General features: G+C 39.3%; 2 protein-coding genes across 7 annotated transcripts in view; both read left to right on the forward strand.

The window, feature by feature from the left end:
* The window catches only part of mvb12bb (multivesicular body subunit 12Bb), a 32,838-nt gene extending 28,815 nt beyond the window's left edge, over positions 1 to 4,023 (forward strand). For 3 of the 5 annotated variants that reach the window (XM_038702861.1, XM_038702863.1, XM_038702862.1), the window contains exon 9: positions 7 to 4,023. In XM_038702861.1, coding sequence (XP_038558789.1) covers positions 7 to 144 — 138 coding nt within the window. In that variant the 3' untranslated portion in view covers positions 145 to 4,023. The remainder of the gene's footprint in view (positions 1 to 6) is intronic. The other 2 variants (XM_038702864.1, XM_038702865.1) reach the window with 1 other exon arrangement.
* Positions 3,799 to 13,955, forward strand: part of lmx1bb (LIM homeobox transcription factor 1, beta b) — a 58,500-nt gene continuing 48,343 nt past the window's right edge. Inside the window, exons 1-3 of one of the 2 annotated variants that reach the window (XM_038702857.1) lie at positions 3,799 to 3,938; positions 4,203 to 4,440; positions 4,953 to 5,088. In XM_038702857.1, coding sequence (XP_038558785.1) covers positions 5,083 to 5,088 — 6 coding nt within the window. In that variant the 5' untranslated portion in view covers positions 3,799 to 3,938; positions 4,203 to 4,440; positions 4,953 to 5,082. Of the gene's footprint in view, positions 3,939 to 4,202; positions 4,441 to 4,952; positions 5,089 to 13,955 lie in introns of those variants that run through there. The other variant, XM_038702858.1, reaches the window with a different exon arrangement.

A 13,955-nucleotide genomic window follows, 5' to 3' on the forward strand; every position in this document is an offset into this window, starting at 1 on the left:
TTTCAGATGCAGCAAGTCAATTTAATGGGCATTACGATCAAATCCCTGGCAGAGATCGAGGAGGAAGTGAGTAGAGGCTGCAACGCTCGGCTGCCGCTGACGCCGCTGGCCCAGAATGCAAAGCAAACGGTCTTGGGGTTGTAATTAAGTGTCGGAGACAGCGAGGCCCTGTTGGCTCCACTAAGCCCCAATTGAATAAAAGCATGGCCAGGCTATGCAGCCATTCTCTCTTAAAAGCTTCGTCTCCTGTTCCAAAAGACTTGACTTTTATTCCCCAATTCTTCTCTCAAACAGCTCAATCTAGCATCTCGAACAGTGCTGAAGATCTTGAGGAGCTTTTCTAGTTAGATTTTGCATGTTTAACTAGTTTCCAATCCCCTTCATCTTCAGTAGCAAAAAAGTTAGAGATCATGTAGAGCAAATAAAAGAGCTACAAAGTCCTCCCAATTTCTGATGAAACACTGTAGCCTGCAGGCATTCGTAGGAAGAAAATCATCTGTGTGCAGCGCCTTCTTTAAAGCCCATGTGTTTGTGAGAGCAAGAGAAAGAAAGAGTCAATGTGTGTGTGTGTGTGTGTGTGTGTGTGTGTGTGTGTGTGTGTGCTTTAAAGAGAGTGACAACCCCCCTTCTCTCTCATTAGCACGGTATCTTGGTATCAGAACTGCCAGGAAGTGACAGACCACTGTAAAAGAACAGGTGCTGTTGGGTTTGAGATGTGTTACAGAGCAAACACTCCCCCATCAAACCGGGTGTCTGTTCTGCACTCTGCCTCTGTCTTCTGTCACATACTATCCAAATCACACAGAGTCGCCATCTTGTCAAATGGTCATCTGTATGAAGCTCATTGTCAGCGAAGGTATTAATGGCGTGTATGTGTACGTGTACGTGTATGTGTGTGGGTGTTTTCTAGGGTGGAGACAGGCTGGCTGCTCATCCTATATGCTCTTGTCTTTTTTCCTTCTTCCTCTCGTCTCCTCCTCCCTTTCTTCTCAGAGAGTGTGATTAGCAGGAGGACACATGGTGAGCTGAGCTGGGGAAGGGAAGGGAAGGGGCATGAGAAATCATTAATTACAGCCACGCTGGAGCTGATGAAGTAAATGTGAGATAGTGTAACACACAGGATTTAGTGAAGTGGACGACAGCACAAGATTAATGGTGGGGCCAGGCTGATGAGGATGAAGTCACAGCTTAGCTTGATAATTAGTTTCCAAGTGGAAACATCCCTCACCATTGTGTTGTTTTTACTTCTCTCCTCTTATTATTATACCACAATGATATCTGCAGAACAAGAGGGGAAAAATATAGTTGGCAATGTTCTCGCAAACATGTTGAACATCAGAAGTGTTTCTTTTAGAAAGTGATGTGTATCTGTAATATTGTACTTTTTTCTTTTCTCTCTGCTTGTTTTTTTTCCTCTATAATAATATTACACTATACATATAATCTCCACTATGTTTTCTGTTCTCAAGGCTTCTGGAGAAGTTGCAGCTCATTCTTGGTAATATAAAACAAAATATATTAAAATTCAGAAAAGGCTGGTTTTTCGTCTGAAACTGTTCCAGTTTTCTAACTGTTGTTGAGCATTTTCTCCTTCTTTTGTCCAGAAGAGGTCACTGTCCGTGCTTGACTGTGGGGCTTTTTTTCTCCTCTTCATAAACTACAGGCGCTTTCAGCGCAGAATCTAATTGCTTCAGTTCTGAACCCATTAAAAAAATATAGATTCATGAAAGAGATGTACTTTCTAGAATTATACATATGCACATGTAATTGAGGAAAACTGTTGTAATCACTGCCACAGTTGTAGATAAGACCATTTCCTAACAGGCATCACTTAAGCCGTGTCTCAGATGATGTTGGTTCCAGCAATTAGGCATTCTTTTCATTTCCCAAATGACTCACAAAACTTGCGGATATTATAATTGCTTTTAGCCACGCATATCTAATTTGTGTCTTTTTAAGTGTTAATTAGTAAGCGATTTAAAGTGACATCTTTATGTAGTTTGCTCTGCTGAAAAATGTTGTTGGCGGCTGGCTAATGATTTTCAGAGGGAGTATGCTAGAAGAAGTGTGCATGCACACATGACAGAATTTTCATTAGCACCTATGTATGATGGGTTTGTAGGAAGTTATCTGTGTGTGTGTGTGTGTTGCCATGTGAATGTATGGAGGGACAGTAGTGTACAGGGTTGTGTGAGAGGTGTGAGAGGGAGAGCTCCAAATAGAGGTGGAATTAATGAAGACAACATGTCACATATTTTTGGCAGGGGAGCAGGGACAGGAAATGAAGCTCGGCTCGTCTAGGTGACTGCCGCCCATGTTCTAGTGTGTCACTGTCCTGTCAGCCTGTGTGTAAAACTGGCAGACATTGATACATGCTCTCCCTGATAACACCCCATTCCCCCATCCATCATCCACACACACACACACACATACACACAGGATTATTTATTTACTGTGCCAGATGTTGAGACTGAATTTTTGTGTGGTGGGGGGCTGAATTTCTTCACAACTAACAGGCTTGTGATATGTGACAGGTTTGGGGTAACTTGCAGCTTCCCCTCAACTAGATGAAAATCAGGGAAGGTGGTATTTTGATCGAAAGGACCAGGTTGAGCCATTGTGGCTCCATGGCTTCTGTTGGAGATTTGGAAACTTATTTCAGTGATCATACAGCATCACCTAGTGCTGTGTTGCAGTAATACAACTGTCTAACTTGTCACAAAACTTAACTGTTGAGCCAGTGGGACTACACCCACAACAAAATCATGAATGTGTTTTCAAATGGTCTGACCAAAAACTAATCAAACATTATACTGTTTGTTAATGTAGATTGTTTCATCGCCTTAGTCACATTCTTAAGGAGCTTTGTCTTTCTTACAATCAATTCTTAATAATTTGGATTCATAGAATAGAATTAGGAAAAATGATTAAATTACATTATAGGACTGAGCTCTTCTGGGAAACTGCTAATGTTTATAGGGATGCACCAGCTCCAACTTTTTCTCTTCCGATAACGCTTCACATCTCAACTCAGGGGATCTGCTGATTCCGAATACAAATTGAATATCAGCGCTTTCTTTTTATTTAATTTAGCATCTGTATTTCATTGTGTGAAACTCGGGAGTCATTTTTTTGCAAGATAACTTGAGGCCTGAGATTTCTGTGGATCCAAAAATGTTGGAGTGAGTCTAGCTGGAAACCGTGATAACCTTAACTAAAAAAGTTATTAACGTATTCATTTTTGACGTTATGTCCTGTAGGTCTGTTCAATAATGTATTTGTGTTTGTGCCAACATTTCTGTTTCTGCCTAGAAGGGAGTTAAAATAATGATTTATAGAATCAGTGAAACTGAACAAAAATCACAGGCTTTCCTGCCTTTTAATGCCACATGAGTGAAGAATGTTTGAAAACCTTTTGCTTTTTAAAGAGTCATGTCTGTGACATGCCAGAAGGGGGAAGTGTTCGTTTGTATTTTCACAATCTTCATTCTGGACAACCATCTAAGCACTCTGTGGGGCTGAACGTAGGCCTGTACTTTCACTGGTGGGATAACATAGTTTATTATCCTTCTAGAACATTCAGAGAGTTGTTCAAATTCTTTCCAATGTGTTGGTTTGTGATAAGCTGCATATCATTGCAGTGTTTTATAAATGTAGATATTGCTTTGGTATTCATTATTGAGATAATGCAGGTTGATGATGTTTTTGTCCTGTTTTGACAGTATATTTTTATTCATCTGCGTTTTCTCTTCTCTTGCAGTTTTACTACAACTTCAGCACAGAGCGAAGCATTGCGGTGTAACTTTCCACGCAGTTTTTACAACCTCACAGATAGAGCCACAAGGACTGAAACACAATAAATGGAATAAAAAGAACATTGTCCAAAAAATGAACTAATGAAATTAAAAAGTTTGGGATACACATCAACTTTACATCATGTAAGCTAATTTAAGTCAGAAAATGTATTTTTACCTTGATGGATTCTATTTAAACCATTCAGATTAAAGTATTTTTGATAATGTTCAACTGTGCACATAACATTTTTGAAAATGTTCAACTTATTTATATTGAAAGTGACTTTTTCTAAATGATTGTTTTTGTGTTATCTTACTCTGATAGTCTTAGAAGAGGTGTTGCTCAAGTCATGCTCCAAATAAATCAAACTAATTAATATCCATAGCTGTGACTCACATTTTGCTCAGCACATTAACAGGGCCATGCTGACAGTGAGTAACACTCAGGGAGGACAAAAGTGAACAGAGAAGCAGCCTCATCACACGCAAACGGGCCCCTCTGACGTTCATTTTCCAGTAGAAGCATCTTCCCATCACAAAGTTCATCATGAGCAGCGTGCAGCACGAATGAGCAGAGCTTTGAGACACAGGAGCCTTTTACCCTAGACGCCCACCCACGTCATCAGTGACTCCTCTACCCAGTCAGGTCTTTACGAAGAACACCACAATACATTTCACTTTTGAAATGTGTTATTCCTATCTACAGCTGTATAGAGAATGGTTTTGAGGGGGGGGGGGGTACAGAAAAAGTAGTAGTAGTAGTAGTAGCTTTATTGAAATTTATATTCATAAAACCTAATTTTCTGAATATTCTAAACAAATATTTATTTATGAAAGCAAACTTTTTTTTTTTCTTAAATAAAACCCTGCTGCCACTTTGCTGCCAGATCCAGAAGCAGAATTTACACTTGGATACCAAAACATCACTATCCTCTCACCTCTGCTCACGTGTCATTTGCAGCTAATTAAATTGTCAGAATCCACATTTGCACATTTTTGCAGGAGTAATTAGTATTAGAAATTCATTAATGGATTAATGCCCTTGTTGTTAATTAGACTCTCCTTCTGTTAAGTTTGTGAACTTGTGGATTCTGCTAACAGTGCAGATATTTTTTTTTTTGCCTGACCAAAGATCCTAATAGCTCTTGGTATTCACAGGTGTTTAATGAAGCATACAACAGATGACAACCCTCTGCGAGCGTTTGCGTTAACTCCTCTGTTCTGCCGCTGAAATCAGAGCGACGGTCTGAAGAATCCTGTGCAGAGGGAACAGCTTTCACGCTCCTTCATGAAGGTGACACTCATGTCAGTGATGCCCTAGAGCACTGTGACAGGCTCTGACAGCCCTCCTTCCTGCTGTGCATAAAGTGCATATATACAGTATGCCACATGAATCCAGATTCACACACAGACTGCACAAGCGTATGGTGGAGCTATGCTAACTCTCCATTTTCCACCATTACTCTTTTGATTGATATAAGTGAGAAAAACTTTGCAACTACTAATAATATCACTATTATACTAATAACTAAATCAATTTAAAGTTATTTAGATAATGTGTCCACATCTCCCAGTGTTTAGACTGGGATGTAATGTATAGCAGATAATGTGCAATGTCATTTCAGGTGATGAAACAATATTTAGAAGATGTGTGCAATAGCATCATAAAGGATAAAGCAATATTCTGTATTTTTCCTATTATTAACGAAACAACAAATACCAACAATGAAGAGATCTTAGTAATAAGTATTGTCTGTGTAGCTGAAGCCTCATGTACCCTTTCGTTGCACTGGGTGAAATGTTCCGTCATTATAAAACACGGGCACTGTATTTTATTTTGAGTCCATTCCACATACCTTGTCCTGCGGCTGAAAATCCACCACCAAATCCACAGCATGAAAGAAGTTCTCTCCGAAAGCACTATTTTTTTTTCTGTTTGGATAATGTTTGCTAAAAAATCGTAGTCCCCAGTTTGGGGGAATTATTGAGCCAATTTTTTTTTTTTTTATGGAAGTTTATATTTTGGTCTTCAATAGGAACAAAGGGGCTTGACAGGCTGGGGTTGGAAAGTATTAAGATATAGACTACTGCATTGTTGCTTTTGCTCTTGAAAGAAATGCTGACAATTACAAAAAAATTTAATATTGCCAGCCTTATCCTTTGAAAATGTTTTTCTGCAGAACCTGCACTGTAACATCTCAGTGTTGTGCTCGATGTGAGCAGCATTGCAGGTGTTGCTGGTATCAGAGATGGACAGCAGGTTGAGTCTGACGTTAGCTCTATAGGTCAGATGTGAGTATTTAGATGAGGTTAATCACCCGTTTTGCGTAGCCAAACTCTCCAGATGGGCACGGAGTAATCTTACTTTCAGAACCACAACTCCCTCATGAGCCCTGCCCAGCATCGCCCATCAAAAAGCTGCCTCACATGGTTTCACTTTTCCTTTCTCTCCACTTTATGATATGGAAAATAATGAATTTCTGGAACCACATTTTAAAATTAAAATGAAAGCAACCTTTTTTTTGTCTCTAAGCTGTGCAGTAGTTTAAAGGCTAGAGGAGTATTTAAGGGCGGTTGTGTGTCTCAAGCATTTCACATATGGCAAATCTGTTTAAAGGCATCTTTTAAACTCCCTTGCTATCTCTAACCTACCAGGCCCACTTTAGACTTCTCAGTCACTGCTGCTGCGTTGCCCAAGAGGATTTGACTCTGACAAAATTGAGCTGAACTGCAGAGCAACCCATCAAAGCCCCACCCTCTGTAAGTCCACCAGATGTCCCATGGTCATTTTTAAACTCACACCCCAGCACATGACATGGAGCAGTGTGCAAGCATGTAGACAGAGGTGGATGGGCTGCTTGGAAATTGGAAAAGGAAGCCTGTATTTATGAGGTGGTTTGAGGTGCTGTGTTAAGACAGGCTTAGCCTGCCACTCTCCCTCTGACAGCCCTGTTTCCCCTTGAGCTGGGGTGAACAGAGACAGAGAGAGGTGAAGGAGTGAAGGCAGGAAGCCTGTCAAAGCAGGTCCAGACCAGACCTGGACCGATGGTGAACAGACTCACAGGCAGGTGATGCAGCAAATCACATTGACAGAAATTGTAAAGCCACATCTAATGTTCACTGGATTTGTATTTTCAAAACAAGAACAAATAGCAAACATGGAAATTGTGCTTCCTAATGTGATTCCTTCAGCCTAGTGCATGCTGGGACAGACTGAAACTTGAACAGAAAAAGCTTTGTAACAAGAATTAATGAATGAGAAAGTGCTAATATCTTAAGAAACAGAGACACACAGGTTGTAGTGAAACGACTCTGTCATTTACCAGTTACCTCCAGCAGACTCTCTTCGTTCCATGTGGACGTCATCAAATGCTGGAATGCCCCATTGAGACATGAAGCAGGAGGTTGAACGTGTGGTCTTCTCCATACCGCAACCTTAACAAGCCCCCAGGCTTCCCTCCACGGGGAGCTGCACATCTAATCTGTCTTTTCATACCTCAGCTTGAGGTAAAATGAGTGATCTCCCAGAGCAGGGATCCCCCTCCTCCCCCACACAGCGGCTCTCCTCCCCTCTCTCTCTCTGCCACAGCAGCCAGCCCATGTGAGTCAAATTATTGTAATTGAGCAAGGATGGAGTCGGGTGTGAGGTGATCTCTCTCTTCATCCCACCCCCGCCCCCACCCCTTGCTCTCTCTCAGATATTCCTGCACATGTTCTGAAATGACCAGCAAGCATCTTTTTTTCTTCCCTCTAACACAGAAATCAATTAACTCCTTTCAAGTTAGATCAAAGGCACAATACACCGTCCAGGTCTTTCCAAAACCTGTGGGACAATTAACTCTCCCTTTGGACAGCGACCAGGCTAGACAGATGAAGGGAGGCTGCTGCCACTGTTCACATATGTGCGAAGTAGCCATAAACAAACTGGAAGTGGTTGAACATAATTTCAACAAGCATCCCACAAACTTAGATTGTGCATTAATACAGCAGGATGATAGGTTTTGATTAATCTTCTGGACACATCATGACAAAAATAAAAGGGACTTCTGCATATATTTAGAGCATGTCATGTGGCAGCTTATGGCGTACCCCCAACAATGGGTCCTTGGGCACAGACATGTAAAAATCCCCCTCCCTGCCTACATCAGAGCAAGGCTCCACAATTGAAAGAGACACCAAATGACTACTACACTTGTGTCTTTATTTCTCTTTTAGGTTGTTTTGTTTATATTTGCATTCAACTCTTTGTGGTAATTTCTGTGATCGGTTTGTCTCTCTTTGTAGTCGCTTTGAGTGTCCTGTAGTCGTTTTGTTTGTCTTTTAAGTCATTTTGAGTTTATTTGTAGTGGTCTTTGTGCACCTCTATGTGGTCATTTTGGCTCTGGCCAAGGGCCCCCTAACCCCTTGGACCCCTTGGCCTGTGTTTGGTAGGCCCGTTCAGTAATGCTTCCATGGGCATGGTGATGGCACAATGCAGGAGTGTGACATCAAACTGATTGGACAAGGGGGAGCGAGTGCAGCTTTCGTCCACAGACAGGTGCACTGACCCTGTCCACCCCTGAAGGTGCCACTTGCATTTTATTGGACATTTAGGGCTGGCCAGCATTTTTTAACAGCCACCTGGATGCAATAAAGGGCCAGCTCCTGAGCTCTGGCTGCCCAGAGGATTTCCCAGCAGCTCCCATGGGACCTCTGGCTAGTTAAGATGTTTATTAAGCTGAAAGTGGTCCAGTGGGAAAACACAGCACTTCTGAGAGATTCGGGCCAGCAGTTTTCTTGTTAGTCGGAGCGCTCCCCGGAGGATTTGGTTTCTTTTCCTTTCAAACCTCGGAGGGAGGACAGGGTCAGTTCACAGGGCACAAGGTTGACCAACTGGTAACTAGGCACATGAACCCAGGAAGAGAAATATCTACAGACCATCAAGGTCGGCTTGGAACAATTCCCACAGTTCCCAAACTGAGAATATTAGCTAAACACATCCTGGTTAGCTCTGAAATGCAGTTGTGTAGCCACTTTAGAAATGTAGTTATTAGTTACATTTCCAGGAAATACCATGTGGAATCAGCAACAATCTCAACAAAAAATAAAGTGGGTTGTAAGGGCTGCATCTATCTGTGAGGTTTGTTTTTCTCCAAAAGAGTCTTTACACTTACTAAAATGATGAAGTCAACATGTAAATGGATGTGCATGCTATAGCTTCAATACGTAGTTTCTTTCTTTGTCATCCCAGCTGAAGTTCTTTGAAGAAAATGTCCATCCAGAACATTGTGCTGTTAGTTCTGCTTGCTGTTTGACAGATCTTGACCTCACTAAGCTCTGCTGGACCTCTAGTTCAAAGCGCTGGTCTTTAGCTTCAGGCACTTTGCTCTAATAACTTCAGTTAGACTGTTGGTCCTTGTTTTGCTTTCTAAAGGTTTAGCAGCCACACTCTGCTTAAAGGAGAAGAGTTTGAAAATTTGATAAAGGAATTGTGTAGTTAAAATTGGTTCTTCACTGCTCAGCTTGATAAATATTACTTTTTCTCTTGTTTAATTTTGAAATTTCTCGGGGCCAAACTACAAGGCCTGTGGTTAGCACATTGTGAACTGAGCAGCACATGCGGCCAGTGATGGGTTTTAGTGCTCTCTGCCTAATGTTCAGGACAGATTAGAAATGTTCGCCTGTGACAGACGCTGTCTAGATCTTCACTACCAGATCCACCCAGCTGCAAAACATCTGGTGGATTTCTACCTTTTTCTCTGAAGTGCAGCCTATTAATGACACACCCACAATCGTACATGTGCACACACACTCTCATTCAGCACACACAAAACACATCCTGCATGTTTTATTGAGACAGAGAAAAAGAATCACACATATGCAGATGTCTGATTATAAGGACTGTCTTTATTGCTGCTGGCCTAGGTATCCAAATCGTCTGCATATTTTGTTTCCATTGCAGTGATTCATTTCTTATTTGTCATTGCAGTGCAGTACATGTAGCACATGGAGTGATGCTGGTACCAGGTTCTGTCTGTTCTCCGATATATGTGTTCAGCCATTCAATTCCAGCTCTGTATCACAGCCAGTGTGTATGTAGATATATTTAGAATATCTGCAAGCATATGCAATTTATTCAACAGGCACAGAATTTATGCATTCCACATGAGGAGCGGGTAGGGAAGGCCTACACTTATTATTAATGGCACACATCCTAAAATCATGCTCCTGGCCTCCTGGAGACTCCACTTTTTTGTGTCAGAGGAAACATTATTTTTGCAGAGACAAATCCACTGAATAACAAGATCTTCTGATGAAAGGCTCTGCAAATCTTGCCTGAGCTGAGACACTTTTGCTAATGATGAAAACAGTCACGTAACAACAAATGCCACGTATCCCAGTGTGACATGACGATATAATATCCGTTGCTCATATGCACGAGCCAAGTTTGTGAAAGCCTTTTTCTCTAAGGGCAAACCATTGTTTTGTTTCTGTGTCGCTCCTCCACTCAGCACCTCTTGTGTGGGATATTAAATGGTCCTTATTGGAGAAAGATTTAAGATTCTTTAGGCAATCATCAACAGTTAGAGAAAGTCACAAATACATGTGGGTGTGTGTCTCTTGGAGACATTTGGAGAACGTGGTTTAATTTTGTTTAAAATTACCATGCAGTAAGTTGTTCCTCATGTGTCTGAACAGCTTAGACTCACATGAAGACTTGTTTGGCCATCGCCTGTGTGTGAAGTAAAACAGAAGGGATGGGGGGATCGCCACATCATAGAAGAAAAAGATTTTGTTATTGCTGGGTTTCATAATGCATCATCTGTTACCATCTGCGATCCAACTTTGAACATCGTTTTTTAAATGTCTTGAAGATAATCCTTTGGAAAAAAAATATTCATTGGGTTTTAACAAAACATTTGATATTTATTTTTATTTGAACTATTATTGCATGACACAATGCTGAAAAGATTTACATTTTAGTTTATATGGGTTAGTTCACTTTGGAAACTGTCTGGATAAAATAATTTAAATTAATGTTATACATTTCAAATCATTTGCTGAAAAATACTTTTGTCATTTGTCTATTGAAAATGGAACTACTAAAAACATGAACCATTATTACAATAATGTGCCAAAAATTCTAATGATATTTTTAAAAATGTAATTGTGTCATGCATTTTTTTGGCAAGTTGAATGAATTAATGAATAGAAAAAAATAATGAAAAATTCAATATTGTTTATGTTTGTTTATCCAATAATCTATAACTTATTATTCTCTAAAGATGGCTGTCATTGCAGATGCACAACATTGAACCAACAGAGAAAAGTTATTTTTAGTTATTGCTGCAGAATCATGTGAACAAACTCATTTTCATCATAAGCTTTGCTAAGAAAAAATACATATATATTTTATGCAATTTTTGTAATTTGCACTATAATATTTTGGATAATAGAACAATAACAATGTACAGTGCAGCACATCGCAAGAATAATACCAGGACTGCAACTCTATATCACATCAACAGTAACACAAGAGAAAGGGCAAAACTGACCAAATTCAAGTCAAAATACAATTACTATGATGGGGAACATACTCGAGTACTATACATAATATTACACTTTGTGGTAAAGTAGCACCTTTTGGCATTTCAATGTCATGAAATTGTAATTAATGGGTTTGAGAAAAAAACTCTTTACATTCCAAATGGGTACTTAACAGTGTTTTTATAAGACAACATGGATGACTTATATCTTGAGAATTTTTCAAATTAACTTCATCTACAAGTCAATAGTAGAAATTTTATTTTAGTCTCATTTAAAATTCGCAGAGGATCATGTATCTAGGAAATACAAATGATCAGAAACCTACATAAGTATTAACAAAAAAATATACAAATGACTATATTTGACTCTATTGTTTTTATCTATATTTGTTTATAAGGATAAAAATGTAATGTAAATGTAATTAAGTTTTATATGAATAATTTTGAAACTTACACTAACATGAAGTTAAGTATTCAAGATTAATCCAGTATTGTGTACAAAAAATAATAACATATTGTATTTTATATGACTTGAAAGAATAAATTTGTTTGATTTGTATTTTATTTATCTGCTCTATGCCTGTTTCACGACAACTTAGCATTTCTTTAGTTGTGGCATTGTTGAGTTGTGTTAGGAAAGCACGTTGTACTGCCTGGTTTGGTCCAGCAGGGGGTGATATTGTAATTCAGATAGGGGGTCGGAGTCGTTTCAGGTAACGTCAGCATACAACTGAGAAGTAATATGTGTTTAGACTGAGTCGGGGGACCAGGTGCATAAATCTGACTGCATCCTGGCTCACTGTCATCAGATGAGCTGGTCTTTACTAAATTTACACCACAGTGTTCCTGAGGAGGAGGAGAGGTTTGTAGCTTGGTACTGTGAACTGTACCAAAATGGGAAGACATTTTATTACATTTAACAAAAATGCATTTTAGCATTTAGTTTAGGTTTTACAAGATTTTGATTATATGGTTATAGATATTATTCCATTCTCTCTGGATTGTTTTGAAAGTCATAAACATTACCTTGAAATAAATATAAATAGGCCTAAGTTAACAAACAGGTGATAAAGTGCTATTTTTTATGATATATCTGTGACTGTATAATTTAGGTTATGTAATTCAGATGCTTATATACACTCGTAAATCAACTACATCTAACTTACAGCAGTTTGATAAATCATTTACTCAAAAGGTAGCAAACAAATGCCAATATTTACCTTTTATATCATTTTAAATTTGTATAATTTAATTTTTATATGTGTCGTGGTATATAGTCTGTCACTGGTTGGGTATGGGACTACATGATTAGCTCCTATGTTAATTAAATTACAGTTCAGTTCCGCTGTGTCTTACAAACTACACAAGCGCAGGTATAGGCTACAGTTTTCAGACTCACATTTCAAACTTGTATGTCAGCTGGCTGTCACACAGGGTCCTGTCAGGCCATCTGTCAGGAACTCAATAAATTTGTCAGTGGGAAAAAAAAGCTGAATCCAATAAATCATAACATAAACAAATCTAGCCATGGGTTGACAGTGCTGTATTATACTTGGTCTTAATCCTCGGGGAGTTGGGATTATCCTGCAGTATCATTTTTTTTGGCTGTCTCAGTGAAATGGGCCATGTTGTTCAGGCGAATAAAAGCAGGAAGATGTGACTGAGTGGGGAGAAGTAGATGTGATGTGAATAACTCCACTGTTTAGCTGGTTGTGCATCTGTGAATTTAAGCAAAGCTCAAATAAAAAATGCATCGAAATAACACACATATATAAATATAAAATATATAAATATAATTTTTTTTTTTTTTCAAAAACCGATAGACCCAATTTGTGACTTAATTAAAACATTTGAAAAACAAAACGAGTTGTTAAAGGCTATTTTAGTATTCAGGGGCCCTCAGGCCTGTGGGGCCCTGCATCTCATACCCTATTTGTTATTACAGCAGTGCACTGCCTGATTGCTTGCTGTGTGAAATCATAGTGCAACAATATTCATTGTTTTCATTTTTTTCAGGTATGAAAGCAACTAAAAATTGCAACAGAAACAGATTAAATTAAAGTTGTTGCCGACGTGCAAACCTTCAACAAGCTTCGCCAACTTCCAGCGGTTCCGTTAACTTGACGAGGAGCGTGCTGTGCCCTTGAATCCCTTCTAAGTGCCACAATAATAATTTTAGAGAAACGCCCTTAAGAGAGAAACGCGTGTGAGCTAAAAGAGGAATATCGCGCGACATTTCCCCTCTATTCCTTAAATGTATCAGAAACCATACTGCTGCACAGTCTGTTTTTAAGATGCTCCAGTGCAACTCGGCAGCAAACAAATTAAAGGAGCCTGTATTTTTTTTTTCTTTCATTCGAGCTTTTAAAAAAAGGCATCGTGGAGAGCTTAGAAACACTCATTAAAAGATCAAAGTGAGTTAACTATCAGAGTCCTCTAGCCATGCAATTTGGGAGCCATTATGTCTTTGGTTTGCTCAGTTTCTTCTTTGAGGATGTGAGGTGTTCTTCCCATTCTCACTAAGGTATTTTATTTTTAAAATGCTTAGCTTATCGCTGGGCTTTGTTTTTAGGCATAATTGAAAATTGAAAACATTAGAGCTGAACCAAACCTGTGTTTATTACAGTCCACATAT

Source organism: Micropterus salmoides, unplaced genomic scaffold (genome assembly GCF_014851395.1).
Source record: "Micropterus salmoides isolate LMB-PRFRI ecotype aquatic unplaced genomic scaffold, ASM1485139v1 Ms_hic_scaffold_7, whole genome shotgun sequence".
In the NCBI taxonomy this organism is placed as follows: domain Eukaryota; kingdom Metazoa; phylum Chordata; class Actinopteri; order Centrarchiformes; family Centrarchidae; genus Micropterus; species Micropterus salmoides.